Source organism: Pelmatolapia mariae, linkage group LG22, assembly GCF_036321145.2.
Source record: "Pelmatolapia mariae isolate MD_Pm_ZW linkage group LG22, Pm_UMD_F_2, whole genome shotgun sequence".
Lineage (NCBI taxonomy): Eukaryota > Metazoa > Chordata > Actinopteri > Cichliformes > Cichlidae > Pelmatolapia > Pelmatolapia mariae.
Genome location: NC_086245.2, coordinates 4,411,803 through 4,430,445, shown reverse-complemented (window position 1 = coordinate 4,430,445; position 18,643 = coordinate 4,411,803). Strand labels below are relative to the sequence as shown.

The window sequence follows — 18,643 nt, the reverse complement described above, 5'->3', positions numbered from 1 at the left end:
CTGTATTTATAAAGCACGTTAAAAAGGATCTTTAAAGACAGAAGGGAAAAATAAATAACAGTAAAACATGGAAAAATACATAAAAGAAGGAAACTTTTTACGGGACTCGATGGAGACCGGCTCACGTTCAAAGGCAGCCTCGTGTCAGCGCCGCCTGCACTGAGCAGGTCTCAGCTGTTTGGTTTCCTGTGTGCAGGTCTTCCAGCGGAGGAAGGACGGCTCCGAGAATTTCTTCAGACGCTGGAACGAGTACGTGGAAGGATTCGGGGATGTGAATGGAGAGTTTTGGCTCGGTGAGAGATGCTTTTTAATATTTGAGTACAAATCTGCACAGGACCAGGCTCAGTGTGGTGAGGAAACATGGGACCTCGTTGGCAGATGCAGCTTCCACAGAGTGCAGTTAAAGCAGCAGATTCGAGCACAGGACCAGTTTAACTGGAATGAAAGACATTCTCCTCCCAGACTTTTCTAATATTTCTGTTCAAATATGTCTGTTGTTTATTTTGGTTCCTCTAATAAAACCCGATAAACTTGCCGCTTCAGGACTCGCAAGTATCCACAACCTCACAGCGATGAGCAGGATGAGCCTGCGGGTCGACCTGCGAGACGGCGACGAGTCGGTGTTCGCTCGGTACTCGACGTTCGAGGTGGCCAAGAGGAACTACAAACTGACTGTGGGAGGATACAGCGGCACCGCAGGTAACACGGGAACCCGAAACCTGGAACAGGAGCTGTGATCAAAGGTTTTCAGCACCGCTGAGCTTGATTCAGGTTCAGATGTTTGCTCTGAACATCCTGATCTGTCTGAGTCTCATTCAGTCAGAAAAAGCCATCACACCAAAGTCACCTCTGTTCTACTGTAATGTCCAGACTGGGGGGGGCAAGGCCCCTAAAAGCATGCCCCTGCCTGCACCCCTGGCCTCTTTGGTCTGGGACACTTCAGACTGAAAACTGCTGGACGGTCATGTATCATCAGAGGTCAGCCTGACTCACAGCTGGCTGCTGCTTCTCACACACGTCCATGCCAAGCTGCGCTTGTGCCCAACACAAACCTTTGCAATCGCACCTCCTAGTTACAGTTTCTTATTTTCTCTTGTTGTGGGAAACGAGTTTGAGGTTTTATTTCCACAAAGACTAAAATTCACAAAGGGTTGAATTAAGTCATCTAAATAAAACTCAAAGATCCTGAGATGATGAATCATTTAAGTAAATAAAATTATATTTGTTAATAAGGAAACTTCCTACCATGCTATCGTTTCAGGTGACTCTCTCAGTTACCACAACAACCGGATCTTTTCCACCAAAGACCGGGACCTGGCGCCCTTCGTCACCCGCTGCGCCATGTCTTATCGAGGAGGATGGTGGTACAAGAACTGCCACGAGGCGAACCTCAACGGCCTCTACGGCGTCAACACCAAACACCAGGTAACGTCATCGAGTCACTCGGACAGATTTTACTTATTTTCAAGGACCTGCTACAACTTTGAAATGGAGCTGGTTGAAGTATAAAATCAAACGTGTGTGTGTGTGTGTGTGTGTGTGTGTGTGTGTGTGTGTGTGTGTGTGTGTGTGTGTGTGTGTGTGTGTGTGTGTGTGTGTGTGTCAGGGTGTGATCTGGACCGCCTGGAAAGGAAAAGACTTTTCTATCCCGTTCACTGAGATGAAGATGAGACCGGCAGCCTTCAGGCCTCCGTCCCGAGGATGAGCGAGAGAGAGGCTGATGATGATGATGATGAACTGCTAAACACACATGCTCAGTGTGTTACATGTGTGAACACACACATTGAAACGGGGAGCTCGGGCTCCTGTTAGAAGATTTGTATAGAGTCAGTTATCAGTATGTTACTGCAGATTGTACAGGTTCCTCCTTTTCGCCAGTATTTTAAAGCGGAGCGTCTTCCTCCATATTTAAAGGCTCAGTTCACACAAATTATATCACCGCTGGGGTCCAGTTAGACAGTTCTGGTTTCACATGCAGATACTCTGATCAAACTAGAGGACCTCGTGGCTCCTGATCCAAAGCAGACTGTGAGCAAACCTTCAGCGAGGCTTTAAATAAAAGTCACACAAGCTAAAAAATAACTCAAAACCCTCTTAGAAAGATTATTGGTACCAGTGAGTGCTCGGCTCAGTCAGATCCGATGGATATGAGCGACACACAGAGCAGAAACGCAGCTCACACGTGGCTTCCTGGTTTTTCCATCACTGTGTGCCGCAAATTTGAAAAATAAATAAGAATAAAAACATTTTCAAGGACAAAATGATCCAAAAAACATTTTAGTGTTTCAGATCAGATCACAGTGAAATGTAATCAGGCACAGGTCCTGCTTGTGATTTAAGACCCTTAGAAGCTCGTTTAGCAGCAGCCCCACTTTAAAGCTCAGCAGCGCCCCCTGGTGTTCACTCTCTGTGAGGGTCCTCAGGTGCACTGTGACCCCGCAGTAAATGGAGACGGGTGAGTGAACGAGAGTCATGTTTGTGCCTCTGTCGCCTTCTCGTTCTGTTAACAAATCTGTTTTATTCCCTGTGTTATGTATAAAGCCTCCCAATGACTTCAATAATAAAACAAGTGAAACTAAACAGCTGTACAAGTTCATTTGTTGGAGTCAAGTGGTTGAATTTCAACTAAACACTCTCTGTTTGCAGGAATATGAATGAAATCATTCTTTCTTTTGTTTAATCTTGTGGTAAATGTTGAATATATTAAAAAAGAACATGTCAGTGCAGTTTGAGCAGAGTCATTTACTCTGAAGTGCTGTGATGCACACAAGGTGTCACTGGATCAGCAGGAGGAAGAGGAGGAAGAGGAGTATCAGCAGTGTTAGGTAGGTCACTTCTAAAATGTATTCCACTACAGATTACAGATTACATGCCCCAAAATGTATTTTGTAACGTATTCCGTTACGTTACTCAATGAGAGTAACGTATTCTGAATACTTTGGATTACTTAATATATTATCATGCTTTTTACAACTACGTGAATGTACTATTGCTGTGTGATTTATTACTGAAGGTCCGCGGCTCCGAACCGTAGTAAAGGGACCTCTGGCTAATACGTCGGGTTCGTGTCGGGCTCGTAGCTGAAAACTAGCTTTACTTTGTTGTCTGGGTCAACTTTGCTTGCGAGAGACAGAGAGAGGCGTTGAAAGGCTGCTCCAACGGAACTTATTGTTTCGGAGGAAAACACAAACACAGTGTACAGTCGAGTCTTAATAGCTTACTTACAAATGGGCTCGTCAGGCACTCTTCTTGGCTGCAGTGGTTATTATTATATTTACATGCTTCCAGCTCCCGTTTCTGCTCCGTGACAGCTCGTACTTTTCCTTTTTCTCCCTCCCTCGCTCACAGACACATAACGGGTATGGCAGTCCATTCTCCCTGCAGCACGGACTACACTGCCCATGACCAATGTTCCCTCTAAGCTGCGCGCGTGCACAATTGCGCACTGCTGCCACGGTCTCTGCACACACAAAAAAAATCTAACCTGAATTGAAATTAAAATTAATACTTTAACAATTCTGTTTTGCAGTGTTAGTCAGTAAGTGACTGGCTGCTCCTGTATGGGATTAGAACGATGCCACCTTATCCCATAGTCCAGCCAATGATGCGATTCACATTCGTATATACGCAGCTAATCAACATCGTTGACAGGCTATGACAGCGTCCTTATGTGCCGACACCGGTGTTTTAGCTAGCAAAGCGGCGTGGCTGATGTGGAGTGAAGCCACGTTAATGACAACGTGTACAACCATTGGAGATGTGAGCAGGACAGACGGAACAACTGACGGAAAAAGTGTGGACTTTATACCAATTTTTAAATTGTGTTGATAGGCCACGTAAAACCAGAGTTATGATAAAAATATCTGTAATGTTTGTTTTTCTTCCTGAATACTATCGTTGTTTATATTTACTGCGGGAAGAAACGGTAAAAACGGCGTTTTATAAGGAAAACGCTCGAAAGCGCTCTCCGCCTGTGAGCAAAAACAGCCCCCCTCCCCCACAGCCTTTCCTATTGGTCGAAAAATGTATCATGTCGACCAATCAAAAAATGATATAGCAACATGGCATCTAGTTGTTAAGAAACGGGGGGAAGTTTTAGGAGTGACGGCGTGTTTGAGATGTGAGAGATTTGAGACGTTTAGCGCAAATCTTGTGTAGTTAGTGTGTAGTTAGTGTGTAGTTAGTGTGTAGTTAGTGTGTAGTGTAGTCAATAGTTTTGTTGTGTGTGTCAGAACAATGAGGCGACTGCTGAATGTTACAGGTGTTACAGCAGTGATACATCTCCTGTTGTCAGGCCTGCAGGTATCAGGCTGTTGTTCTCCTTTATCTCATAGTGGACAGAAATTATTTTTTGGAGTGGCACAAATAATTTGTGTGGCATCAAATTTGATGCAGAACAGCTGATTGTTCTGTAAATAGTTTGAAATGTTTGTTTAAAAAACACCTTGGCTGCATTTTTAGGTAAACAGCTGCAAAAAACTTTGTTTGCATAACTCAGTTACTTTTTTGAAGAAGTAACTATATAATTAATTGCCCAGCATTGATCATTATATACTGTATTTTGCAGACAGAGTTACAGACTCTCTCCCAGACCACAGACTCATACTTATAGTACAAGTCAGAGCTTTATTAAAAGAAAAGAAAGTTGTGTTTTCAAAATTGGAGTTCAAGTTATTTTTACTTAAAATAGTGTTAACATACTACACAGGTCATGAACAAGATTTTTTTGACATTTTCATTGTAAGTGGGCTAAAGCAGTTAATTAAAAGTCGTCTAACATAAATGTAAATGCTGTAATTTGATTATTTTAATAAACATGTAACTTGGATGCTGGCGTGACCACAGTGCACACGTCTGCTGTTGCTCACAGTGGTCCAAGGGATGCTCAGGGAGTTTGTGTGTTCGCTCAGACACATGAAACATTAGAGGGAACATTGGTGGTGAGGCTACATTCTTTAGGGCGATGCCTGTAACACTCTTCCTGTTGAATACCACCTTTTTAAACAGCAACAATAACGGAATACAGTTACTCATACTTTGAGTTTTAAATACGTAACACTGGTACATGTATTCTGTTACTTCCCAACACTGAGTATCAGTACAACTACAACACAGTGTAGCTGTTTAGTGTTAAACTGTATCTGAAGATAATGGTACACAGACAGATTGGTAGGCGTTTTTCTCCAGCGCCCCCTACTGTTCGACTCCAGCATCCACAATCTGTTTGTAGATGAATTACATTTAAAAAGCAGCGGCTTTGTACTCTACCTGTGGTACTGAAAGGACACTTTAAAAGAAAAGCTGTTTAAAGTCATTTATGAATGTATGAAAATGTGAAAATTTTGGAAAATCTAAACAGCAGCAGCTGTTATAATCATCTTTGTGCTGCATTTTGTCACAGCCATTTATGAAAATCCCAGACGGGAATCTTTCCTGTTGATGATGATGATGTTTCAGTGTTTTTGTTTCCATGGACTGTTATGCTCACATGAAGCTTTTTATATTACGGGCTGTTTGGTTGAAGTGCATCTTTAATGCCTTTCATTATGTTCTGTTACATCCTGTCTGTACTGTTACAGCGGTGGAGGCTCATGTTAAACATGGTCAGCTTCAGACACGGAGCTCTGTTCATGTTCAGTAATCACACAGTTTTTTTTTTCTCACTCTTAACACTGTATGATGTCAAAGAGTGAGGATATCCCTGATGCATCCTTTTAGCAAAGCTACTCTGGAGATTTCATTCATCTTCAGTTATCATTCACCATCATATTATTTGGAGTTGTTACTATGAAAAAGGACTTATAATCTGCTGTTTCTGTGTTTGTCGTTTTAGTACAAAGCTGCATGATCTGTGATCTTCTAGCCACCAAGTCTGACTGCTCATCATGGCCGTCGTAACAGTGGTTTTCTGTCAGGACAAGCAAGGAAAGCAGTGCTTGCTGTTGTAAAGTTCCTCCCTTCTACATAAATATGTGCATCTGTTCTTTACATTACTGTTGTGCTGAAAGCTCTGCTTGTTTCAGTTTCACAGGAAACTGCAGCTCTCTCTGTTTTTAGGGGGCATTGTGGAGAAACCTCTGGTCTTTAACGGTAAACAAACATGTGAGGCAAGCTGCTCCTGGTTTGTCTTCACTGTTCTGAGATCAGTTACAGTCTTTCAAAGAGATTCAAAGAGTTTATTGTCATGTGTCACAAGAGAAAAAAGGCTTTTCTCTGTGCAATGAAATTCTTTCTTTGCTGTCCACCCACACGTGCCGATTGATATGTACAATAGAAATAGAACAGATAAATACAACTAGTACAAATGAATAAATGAAGACAGAAAAGAAGACAAAATGTTGAAGGTGAAACAGAGATGTGTGCAAAAGAGCTGTAGCTTAATATGCAGGATGACCTGATGTGCAAAGAATTATTATTACTGTTCAAATAATAAGTCAGCTGTTCAGGAGTCTGATGGCAGTGGGGATGAAGGAGTTGTTGAGTCGGGATGTTCTGGATTCCACACTTCTGAACCTTCGTCCTGAGGGCAGAAGAGTGAACAGTCTGTGTTGGGGGTGTGTGGGGTCTTTGAGGATGGAGGCAGCTCTCCACTGGACTCTGTGATGGTAGATGCTCTGCAGAGAGGGCAGCGGGGTCCTGGTGATCTTCTCTGCAGGCGTTGGCTTTGTATGGAAACACAGCTAGCATTAGCAAAAAAATGAGCTTCAGTAATTTATCATCATATTATTAGAAAAATACTTTTTTTAGGTGTTTTTGATTTGACAGGTAATTTGTATAAATTGAAAACATTATGCATCAATGAGTTGACTAAGATATTATAGAGCACTGCTGTAAATTAATTTTACATTTCTAGTAATCTATAGATCCAAGTGATGTTGTTTATATATATATAGAAAACAAAAAAAAATCCCCCTCTCGCCCCTGCAGGCGGTCTATCCTTCAAGTTCAGGTCCTCTACCAGAGGCCTGGGAGCTTCAGGGTCCTGCGCAGTATCTTAGCTGTTCCCAGGACTGCGCTGTTCTTCACAGAGATCCCTGATGTTGTTCCTGGGATCTGCTGGAGCCACTATATCTATCTATCTATATATATATATATAAATGGAAAGGTTTGCATGAAATGAGCACTGTTATCTCCACTGTAGACCACTCCACACAAACTGATATCAGCCGGTTGTAGGTCAAGAGTGCAAATAGAAAAAAGTATGTTTGACTTTTTTCAGAAAACTGAGGGACAGCAGCAGGTAACACTGTGACATCAGTGAAATATGTAATGTGATTACAGTAACTGTGCATTGTAACTGTTATTATCACCACATTACACCCAACAGTGAACATGAATTCTGTCCAAATGTTGCTAAATGTTGAGCTAACACTAGCTTGATGATATGAATGATGGCCTCAGGTCACATGGTTGCTGCCCTGACTACCTCACCACCTGTGTCCCATAAATGTTGTGTTTTGTTCACATTGTGGTGAAAGGTTTAGTGAGTTTAGAAGCTTAATCTCTTTGTTAACAAAGGCAGAAAGTAGACCCAATAAAATCACCCTTTCATAAGCTTTAGGTCGTTCACATGATGGAGCCCTATGATTGTAGGGCAGTCTAAGATAATTAGGAAGGGTAAGTTAAGGTTTAGGACACAAATGATTCTTTCAATTGTGGAGAAAATGTGTCGTGTTTGTTGTCAGTTGAGTCCATGTTCAGCTGAAGCATTGAGGGAAAAGGTGTCTTTTCACTCTTCACCTCAGCTCCCAGATGTGCTTTTAAAAACCTTTTGTTTTTTTAATTGGTCCCCAGGGTGCAGCTCCCACCCTCCCACCCTTCTGCTCACCAGGAAACCAATCGCAGTGGATCTCACCTGTCCTCTGAGCCTGCTTGTTTACAGGTGTGTGTCCGGGGCGTCACTGGGGACAGACCAGTGATCAGAGGCGGGCAAAGCGATTGGCTGAGAACGAGGTGGAGGCAGGTCTCATGTGAAGGGGAACCAGTCCCAAAACCACGAGACAGGTGGCTGCAGAGACACCTGGAGGGCTGAGAGCGCTCAGGTGGTCCACTGCCTGGAGGAAGAGGCTGAGACTGAGGAGCGTTTTTGTAAAAGCAGAGCGGCGTTTGTGGCTTTGTGAAGCAGAACAAACCTCGTCCTTCTTCTTAAAGGGTTTCGAGAGGGTTCGCACAGAGCACGCTCAGTGGAAAACCAACCAGAAGCTTCTGAACAACACAGGTAAGCTCGCTCCATCTCCTCCATCCACCTGCATCGCAAATAAGAGCTGCAGTAATGTTCATTAATTCACATTTCCACCATTTTCTCATTGAATTCATATCTTCTATTGTCCTGGTTTGTCTACTCAGATAATGTTGGTAACAAAAACTGTAAATAATGATGACATAAAGAACATAAAGGACAAAATGAAGCCTTAAAAACATGTGATACGTTTTTCAAAGAGCCGTAAGGATGAGTAGAAACGATATAGAATAGAAACAAATAGAAACGAATAGAAACGGCTGACTCGATGTTTGGGACTCTGCTTGTGGGTCGTGACCTTCAGTGAGTCTGTTTTTATCGCTCTGATGACGCCTCCTCTGCTTCTCAGTCATGATGTCACCAGATGACCGAGCCCTCGACGACCTGTTGTACGGCAGTGACCTTGGTGACGAGGTGGAGGGGGCGGAGCTGGGCAGCGGCGCAGTGTCGGCAGAGGAGAGCGCTGCTGCAAATAACGTGAATATTAAATTTAATTATTCAATTATATAAAAATAATATAATATTCTTGATAATAATATTTATTATTATTTTATTATTATTAATGTTGTATTATTATATTTTTATTCTTATATTATACATCATTAGATTTTTATATTTTACTTTTATTCTACTATCTATTATGTTTCTTCACGTTGTTGCTGGTTGTGCTGCGCTGACGGCTGATCATCCTCAATACCTGCTGACTATGGCGTTATTTTTGTGCCACTATTCTGAGCGCACGTAAAAAAAATTGCAGGTGCAAGTGTTGCATTTTGAGGAGAAATTTATTTTGAGCGAAGAACAGCTAAATTTGAGTGAACAAAATTCATTGCTGCGTGCAAAAACTGTATTTCAGTGTTTGCTATTATCCACACACACAATAGCAGCTCCTCTCGCTCAGCTTTTGTATTTGCGCTCGCTCGCAATGTGTTGCTCGCGCTCTCAACATTTCTGCCCGTGCGCGCTCAACTCTTTCTGTACACCGTTATATTTGTACCACAAAACCAGCCAATCACAGACTTGGATGCAAAAAAATCTGATTGGCTGTTTTGGTCTCCAATCAGCTCGAAATGACTAAATGCAATATCCCAGAATGCATTTCATCCAAAACTCAAACGAGGCAGTGGCGGAGGAACACAGAGTGGCGGAGTTTGAAATATTACTCTGTCTGGGTCACAAAATAAACTTTTAAGATATTTTCATGCCAGAATGTTTCTGTGTAAACTTCTAATATCTGCTCGATTTATCAAGACATCACATATTTGCATAAATGCTCTAATGTTTTCGGAGACGCCTGTTACCCACCAGCTGACCGCACAGCTGGACTGGCCATTGGGCAAATGGTGATTTTTCATTTTTATGTTTGTTTTTGTAACGGTATAAACAATGAAAGGTGGATTAGCCAATTGGTCATGATCAACTCTGGGCTGGACCAATTACAATACATCCGTATTGAGGGGAAAAGGAACGCGATTCGTCCCGTACTTCAGCTAGAATGAAACAAAGACACAAAGCTGGAGTTATTCTGTGTCTTTGCTGCACAGCTGCCTCTTCTTCTCTCATTCATGAAACTGATCAATGATCAGCTGATCGTCTCTCTCGTTTGTTTATCGCCCACTTTGCGCCAGAAACAGGAAACCAGCGGATGTCGCGCTAAACAACAGCAGCACGTTTAAGCTTGATCAGCTGTTGCTAGAATTTATTTAATATTAATTTCTAGTATCAGCTGATGTTTGCTGGAGCCACAGCTGTAAAGCTGCTGGTCATGATGTCGGTTTGGATATGTGGTGAGAGGGAAACATGAAGGTGATACAAATCATACATATATACCAACAAGACAGTGTACATCACTGTCACAACAGCGTTTGTTTTAGGCTTTATGGTTTTTCCTGTAATACCTGGTGGTGCAGTCGGTGATTTTTTGTCAGTTCAGTCTTATATATTATGTTTAACCCGAGTGACCACCCGGTCAGCTGGTGGGTAACAGGCGTCTCCGAAAACATTAGAGCATTTATGCAAATATGTGATGTCTCGATAAATCGAGCAGATATTAGAAGTTTACACAGAAACATTCTCACATGAAAATATCTTAAAAGTTTATTTTGTGACCCAGAAAGAGTAATATTTCAAACTCCGCCACTCTGTGTTCCTCCGCCACTGCCTCGTTTGAGTTTTGGATGAAATGCATTCTGGGATATTGCATTTCGTCGTTTCGAGCTGATTGGAGACCAGAACAGCCAATCAGATTTTTTTGCATCCAAGTCTGTGATTGGCTGGTTTTGTGGTACAAATATAACGGTGTACAGAAAGAGTTGAGCGCGCACGGGCAGAAATGTTGAGAGCGCGAGCAACACATTGCGAGCGAGCGCAAATGCAAAAACTGAGCGAGAGGGGCTGCTGTTGTGTGTGTGTGTGTGGATAATAGCAAACACTGAAATACAGTTTTTGCACGCAGCAATGAATTTTTTTTCACTCAAATTTAGTTTTTCTTCGCTCAAAATAAATTTCTCCTCAAAATGCAACACTCGCACCTGCAAATTTTTATACATGCGCTCAGAATAGTGGCACAAAAATAACGCCATAGCCGATCAGTTAAAAGTTATGATTTCCTTTTGCACACATGGTCTGATTTCACTCATCTAACAGCTGTTTTCTGACCTTCATACTCCAACATGTGATCATGAGCTCAGTCAGACAACTGGATAAATACACTCCCTGATAGATAAAAACCAAAACACAGCATCTGTATTGCTCTGCTTTATTTAAAATAAAATACATTAATTAGTAAATAAAGAACATAATCTGGTTACAGTTAAAAATAGTTGGGAGAATATTCAGGTGTTTGTCGGCCTCCTGCTCGGTAACTATGTAACTACATTTTCTCTGATCCAGAATCATGTGTGACATCACTGTTATCACTGTTATCAGTAAATATTCACTGACATTGAATCCGTCTGTCAGTCTCAGGCTCCAACAGCTGTGTCCGTCCAGGAGCCAATGACGTGTGCCGGATGTGGCGAGCAGGTGCTCGACCGCTTCTTCCTATTGGCTGCGGGGAGGGTGTGGCACAACCCCTGTCTGCGCTGCAGCCAGTGTCAGTGCGAGCTGCAGACGCACCCGTCGCTGTACTGGAGGGACGGAAACATCTACTGCCAGCAGGACTACTGCAGGTCTGCGAGGTCTCGCCTTCCTTTGCTTCCTGTTTTTCACGTTTCTGACTCTGGTGTGGTTTCTCCTCCCACTCAGGATGTTTGGAGGGGGTCAGTGTGCTCGCTGCTTCCAGCCAATCCCAGCTTCTGATTTGGTCATGAGGTCTGGTGAGCTGACTTTCCATCCTCACTGCTTCTCCTGCCAGGTCAGCCTCGAAGCTTCGTCTTATTATTTTCAGGTCAAAGAATTCTGAATATATGCAGACAGTCTGTCTGATGTGTTGCAGGAGTGTGACGTGAAATTAATGCCGGGGAACTTGTACTGCATGCAGGGCGCCAACCTCTACTGTCAGTCTCATTATCAGAGTGACGGGGGCGTGCAGCCCCCCCCTGACCTGCAGCCCAAACAGCATCTAGATGGTGAGTGTGAAGATCTTCTGGGGCCTTTATGTGCATCTTATTTGTTTTATCTTGTCGAGCTCTCACACTCTATTTAAATGTCAAATACTGGGAGTTCAGACCTCTCGACTTTAATCACTTTAAATCAGCTCACATTTACTGCCAAACAGTGAGAGAAGTGAGTGAAAACCAAGAAAAACCATATTGATGCAGTGTTTGTGTCACAGCCTGAGCACTAAACCACACTGTGTGCAGAGCAACACAACATTCACCCGCTCACACCTGCAGCTTTTCCTCATCTGAGTGTTTTCTAACATTCACATCAGAGGGAAACCAGCCAGGGATCAAACTACCAACCTCCTGATTAGTAGATGACCTGCTCATGATGCCAAACAGAGTTAACTGGAGCAGAAATATCATGAAAACATGGCGACGGAAGTTTCACGTCCATGGAGGAAAATGTTGGTGTAGAGTCAGCAACCTTTACCAGCTCTCACTGTTGATTTTATGTTTGCAGTTTTACGCTCTGGTGACCACCGAAACTAAGAGGATGTTTCAAACTAAACGAAATATTCAGTCACATTTCAGGACAGGTTAGATTTGCACCTAGGACGACTTCAATCTGACCACTTACCTGCAGGTCGCACAAGCCTTTAACGTCCATTTAAACATCCTCCAGATATTAAAGTCGGTCATCAAACAGCTGAACTTACTAACGACGAGGTATGGATGAGTTCAGGATCAAACATAGGTCAGAATAACAGGTTCTTTTTAAAAGCCGGCATTTACGCTTCACTGCTCCGTAGTTCGCTGATACAGTCACTGTGAGAGCACTACAGAGACCAGGGTGAAGACCATTATTAATATTTATTATCATGAAACCATCAAACGTGATTTAAAATGCAGTTTAGTGATTATGTAATAAAATGTGAACATTTTCAAATCCTTTTCTCAAACTTCTCTAAAGTTCATTTTGAATTAAAGTTTTGTTCTGTTTTGTCGGTTGGGGCCGAATTCAGCCCAGGTCTCAGGTGAGGGGGAGGAGTCTGTGAGCAGTCCGGAGCCACGATCGGACGACAGGGCGGCAGGTGGGCGGATCCCCAGGAGGACCAAGCGAATCAGGACGTGCTTCCGCAGCGAGCAGCTCAGAGCGTTGGAGTCGTACTTTGCCCAGAAACACAACCCCGACGGTAAAGACTGGACCTGCCTCGCACACAAGACCGGCCTGCCCAAGAGAGTCCTGCAGGTACAAACGTCTGGAAGGACGGCTCCTTCAAGGCCTCCATTTAAAATGAAACGGCACGTTCTTATTGGCTCAGCAGTGTAAAAGTCAAAGATCCTCACGCCCACAGGGTTGAAGATGATACTGACTCTTGTTATTCGTGCCCCTCACACAGTCCTGATAAACGATGAAGCTTTTCTTTGCACCACCTTCATTTCCGCTGTAGGTTTGTGCACAGGCTTCTGGAGCGGGCCTCCAGTGGTCATTAGAGGAAGTGCAGGTTTAGTCACTTCCTGTCTGGTTTCATTTCTCAGCCCTGACAGAGCTGCTGGTGTTTTCTTCTGCTGCACACAGATTTATCTCTTTCTGGTTGTTCTTGAGACATTTCATAGATTTGTGCCATCTTTGAGTTTTTGCATATTTTTATGCGATTTTCATCCTTTTTGTTTGTTTGTTGTTATTTTGTGTGTCTGCAGCTGTTCTGTTTGCAGAGATGCAAAACAACCACAGAGATGCAGATAGACTGTAATCATGTGCAGGTACACAGCTGTGAAACACTCAGCTGTGGTGTCTTTTAGTCACAGTGTAGGAGAGGTGGGGTGCTTCCACTCACGTGGGCCTTTTGTCCTGAGATGAATGGAAACGGTGTGGTTTACTGTGGATTGTGGGCTGAGTGCCAAACGTCTTCTTGTCCCTCTCCTTGTCCCTCAGGTGTGGTTTCAGAACGCTCGGGCCAAACTCCGCCGTTCCCTTCTCTCCGATGACTCTCAGGTCAACTCGCCCTCTGCTCTTCCAAGAGCTGCCGCCATGGCAACTAGTCCCTCATCCCCAACCTGCTCCCCGCCGGACCGGTCGCAGCCTTTTCCCACCAGCACCATCGACCAGCTGCAGCTGTCTCTGCTCACCTCCCCGCTCAGCCACCCCTCCCAGGAGCTGCTGCAAAGCCCCGACTTCTTCCCGGACTACGACTCCCAGAGTGCACCGGGGTGCATGTCCACCCTGGAGGTCCACGGCGACTTTGGGGAGGCAGGAGGTGGAGAAGTTAACCCGGATGCTTTTGGTCCACATTACTGTTAGTCATGAAAACACAATGAATACTTAAATGTTCAGCAGGTAGACGGAGTTCAAACTGTGACGAGCTGTCGGCTTTGTGAGGTTGATAATAAATGTATTGTTCACACTAAAATCCAGTTTTCATGTTTTTCCTGTGACGTGTCGAGTTGTTTGTCTGTTTATCATGAACTTAAAAGTTTGTTGAGTTTCATGCAGGAACTATGTTCTTGTAGCTGCTCTCAGTGATGAGAGGCTCATGGTAGGAACAGGACACCAACATGAATCGTTATATCCAGTCTCCGGTGACCCCGCCTGTACATCAGTTTATGATCTGAAACTGCATATTTTATTTTTACCGTTCGTTGGCATCACATCCTGATCACATTCACTGTTTTTCTAATGAACGATCGACTTCTTGGTGTTCCTCGAACTACTTAACGAGTGCATGTGATGGAAACAGTGACAGACTTTCTTCTTTCAATCATTAAAAGGCCGGAGGTGAAACATTTTTCTCAGAAATCAATTCTCAGAAGATCTGTGGTCACATAATTGGCAGTAATTTGACTCAGAGCGCAGCATCATTTGGTCTGAGGTCTGGATTCGTCACAGAGATGATTCCTCATCATGAAGGACATTCTTTCAGGTGTGTCTGTGTTTCCCCAGCGAGCTGACATTCATAACGAGCGGCGATAAAAGGAAGGAATCCCTCGCCGTCCTCAGAAATGTCCTAATGAGTCACCCTCAACAATCAAACGGCGATAATTGCGATGACTCGCTGGGCCTCTGCGATGAAGCGGGTCATCGTTTCTCAGAGGAAAGTATGAAGGTTATCGTGGTCGGCGCTCGCCTTCTCATGCGTCAGAGAGCCGAGTGACCAATGGGTGACGGCGGGGCGGCGGAGGAGAGCGGGCAGTTTTTAAAAAGGTCAGAGGTGGAGATTCTTCAAGGAGATAGAGCAGGTCCTCGCACACAGAACAAGGTAAGAGACGGCTGCAGGTTTCTGCTGTGTGTCTTCTTCGTTGGTGTTTTCAGGGAATTATTTCCAGATTAATTCAAGAAACAACGTTTCAGTCAGTTTAGAACTTTTCAAGCAGGTTACTGAAATTCAGTCAGCTTTAGAGATGACTGATGATTAAAAACAACAAACATGCATCAGAAGATGATTGTGTTAAATATTAGAAATATATCACAACTATTAAAACCAAAGGTTAGACTTTATCTTAGTCTCAGACACAAACTGCTGTGAAATATTTCTGTGAGCTGTGAGCGAGATCTCTCTCTACTGTGAGCTCACCACGGTACGTTGAAGGCTTTTATTGTGAAAGACAAACAGGAAGAAGCCTTTTTCACATGTGCAAATATACTTACTTTGTTACTGTACTTCAGTAGAATTTTCAGGTATCTGAACTTTAATTGAGTACTTTTTTTCTGGCTACTTTTTACTTTTACTCCCTACATTTTTAAACAAGTATCTGTATTTTCTACTCCTGATGTTTTACATATCAAACTGATTTGAGCCTAAACAGAAACACATGAGAGGAAACCCTGTTTGTTTGTTAATCACCAGGTAAAATGAGATGAATGAGGAACAACTGGGGGCCACAGTCAGGGGTTAAAGTGGGCCGGAGTTTTTATTTATCCATATTTAACCACTGCTGGTACTTCAGCATCTATCTAGCTCTACAGAAGAGGAGCGAGCATGAAGGGAGTGACGTTTTTAAAGTGTCGAGTAATTTGAAAGGCAGCATTTCTATGAGCTCAACAAACATCAGCAAACACACAAACTGTGTGTGTGTTTGTCTCACAGTGTGTTGCAGCTAAAGTCCAGCTGCTTATTTCAGGGGGAGAAAAGGCAGAGAGCTGAGTTCACTCAGAGATGGAGACAGATGATAAAGGAGAGGAAGAAGAGAGCTTAGAGTTAAAGGAAGGATGCTCATGTTGTTAAATCTGTACGTGTCACATGATGTTTTATCACAGTGTGAAACCTGCTGCTGAACAAACTGAGGCAGGATAACTGTGTCACTTAAAGACTGCAGGGTTAGTTTGCTGCACTGTGATGGAGTCACAGGTTCACAGGCGGAGTCAGCGTCTACCATGTAAAACAGAGCTGCTGTTTTGGCTTTTTCTCTGCTCGTATTCTTTCATTACAATTAAAATTTAAACCGAATACTATACTTCAAATGCAGTATTTTTTCCATTTGTTTGATAATATTTCAGTTCCGTTATTATCAGCTGATCAAAGCTAATAAACACATCAGTAACCTGCTGATAAAAGTCTGTTTCTGTTTCCAGATGAGACTTTCTTTTCATCCTCGTGCCTTGCAGCTCGCCCTCCTTTCCTTCGCCCTCCTCTCCTCCATCCCACACCCCATCACATCATACCCTTATCCTCCCACCGCCCTCCTGCCCACAGTGGGTGGATCTGAGCTGGAGTCCACCCTCCTGCACCTCCAGGCTGCTCTGGAAGAGCCGGGGGACATCCGGAGTGAAGCCTGGGCCGAGTGGCCTCGAGACATCCAGCCAGGTGAGGAGAGTGAGGAGGATGATGGGTCGTGGGAAGAAGAAGCTCTGCTGCGGGCCCAGAGAGGAGACCTGATGGCCCAGCCGTTGTCGCCCTTCCCCGAGGGTCACTCTCTGGAGAGCATGCACTACCAGGAGGGGGGAGAGGGGGAGGACGGGTGGAAGAGGAACGATGCTCTGACCTCCATCGCGGGAGGACTCCAAGCTGTCAGCCGTGAGAAGGGAGGGTTTGGTTTCCGCTTTGGGAGGAAAAGATGGACAGACGGGGAGTGGATGGAAGGAGGAGATGGAGAACAGAGGAGGACAAGTGGAACTGACGAGGACGGAGTTTCAACAGGGACGAGAGACGAGAGCGATGAAAGAAAGAAAGGCTGATACGCTTCAGAGGTGACTGCCAGATTATAGCACACATCATGAACTCTGTAAATGTGACACCTTTTCATTTCATTTTCAGAACAACATGGCACAAAACAAAACACGTATCTGCATAAATGTGGTAACCTGAGAAACGAGATTTTATCCTATGCTCTCGTTTTCCCTCTGAAACAATATCGTTTTACTGGATGTACAGAACAAGCGCAGCTCGTCGTGTCTAATCTGAAAGTGTAATATAGCATGTACATGGAGCTTCTGTCAGTGTGTTTGTTTGTTGGCTTAAACATGACTCATGAATAAAGAGCTGGGAGGTGCAGCTCTCGGCACAGCTGTAAAGGCTGGACGTTGTCTTGTTTTCACTGTATACTCTTCAGAAGCACCTTTATCTCAGGAATGCACCAGCTCTTCCTGAGAGCAAAAAGGAAACAGCACCACAGCCTGTGTCTGCCTGCTCCAGCCACTCCCTCCAGGTGACATCACCTGCCCTTCATCTCCCGACATGCGTCGCATGTTCAGCTCCCTCCTTTGCTCTGACAGAACTGCATGTTTGTCCCTTATTGACTTGTTTTTATCTTTAAGTGATGACGTATGAATCCTGCCTCCAGGTACAAACTACTCTCTGTTTATTAAGGCTGTTGTGTTTTTAACATGTTTTAATGCTTCGTATCTTGTTCTGTTTAATCTGAACAAGCCCCTAAAAACAGTCAGTGATCACTGTCAGCCTCTCTTGGTTTTTATTACCACTGCTCATTTTAAAGCTCAGTGTTTAAACCCTTACGATGTAACTACAGCTCAGCCCATGCAGCAGTATATTAATGACTAACCTGGTATTGTGGATGGATTATCTCAGTTGTTCTCCTGACTGAAGTTTGGTCCGTTTACAGCATCCTGCCATGCGATTGCATTTGTCCCTAACCATCGGGAACCCTCACGTTAACTTTTATCCAGTGGAAACAAGTTAGCGTTCATCCTCCAGCTTCACTGTGTTTATGTTATGCTAACATAGCTGTGTAGCTAGCGATCATGTAGCACATCATTATATACCAGCTAGCCCAACTTCAGTAACCCTACAAACGTCACTGCTGTTTAGTTTTCTGTCTTCATTCATGTTGGAAGTGATAGCAGAGCTGTACGTTTGAATTTCTTCAGAAGTCTCTCAGTCAGAACATGCTATATCATGCTTAGGTGGAAACTAGCGAAACTAGCGAGCTAACTTCCGCTAACTTCCTGCTAACTTCCGCTAACTTCCTGCTAACTTCTAACTCTGTTAATTTAATAAATCCTGTTTTGGATGCCTGGATGTTAAACTTAATTGTTACACCTGGTAAAGCAGCAACGCTGATCATTTTATTAAAGATTAAAGAATTTAGACAGTTTTTAACTCTCAGTGATGCCGCAGTGTTCGTTTGACTTTGGGACCTGAAGCTGAGTTTGGACCTGGGAATGGCTAATGACGTCAGACTCAAAGGATAGTGAGGGGAAGGACAGGACTATTCACACACGAGGGTAATCAGGGAAGTGGAAACAGGAGGGTAACAGGACGCAGCTGTAGGCAATCAGGATAATCAGACAGAGGAGGAAGTATAACAGACGCAGAGTGCCAAACAAACACTGGGAAACTGAACGAGGATTAACTTAGAGGGGAAAATATAACTACAGAACGAAAGACTCAAAACACCAAAGTAT

At 43.7% G+C, this 18,643-nt stretch overlaps 3 protein-coding genes across 3 annotated transcripts in view; all 3 read left to right on the top strand.

Moving 5' to 3' along the window:
* The window catches only part of LOC134619924 (tenascin), a 39,849-nt gene extending 38,144 nt beyond the window's left edge, over window positions 1–1,705 (top strand). Inside the window, exons 20-23 of the mRNA XM_063465691.1 lie at window positions 197–293; window positions 544–699; window positions 1,262–1,425; window positions 1,607–1,705. Of these exons, the coding sequence (XP_063321761.1) occupies window positions 197–293; window positions 544–699; window positions 1,262–1,425; window positions 1,607–1,705 (516 nt within the window). The remainder of the gene's footprint in view (window positions 1–196; window positions 294–543; window positions 700–1,261; window positions 1,426–1,606) is intronic.
* A 6,885-nt stretch (window positions 1,706–8,590) lies between these two features.
* LOC134619823 (LIM/homeobox protein Awh-like) lies at window positions 8,591–14,149 on the top strand. The gene is made up of 6 exons (XM_063465653.1): window positions 8,591–8,716; window positions 11,207–11,409; window positions 11,486–11,594; window positions 11,676–11,808; window positions 12,807–13,033; window positions 13,721–14,149. The coding sequence occupies exons 1-6, from the start codon at window positions 8,591–8,593 to the stop codon at window positions 14,084–14,086; spliced, it is 1,164 nt and encodes a 387-aa protein (XP_063321723.1). The 3' UTR covers window positions 14,087–14,149.
* A 790-nt stretch (window positions 14,150–14,939) lies between these two features.
* On the top strand, window positions 14,940–16,957 carry qrfp (pyroglutamylated RFamide peptide). Its single transcript, XM_063465690.1, has 2 exons — window positions 14,940–15,041; window positions 16,388–16,957. Exons 1-2 carry the CDS (start codon window positions 14,940–14,942, stop codon window positions 16,955–16,957), a joined length of 672 nt encoding a protein of 223 aa, XP_063321760.1.
* The last annotated feature ends 1,686 nt before the right edge of the window (window positions 16,958–18,643 follow it).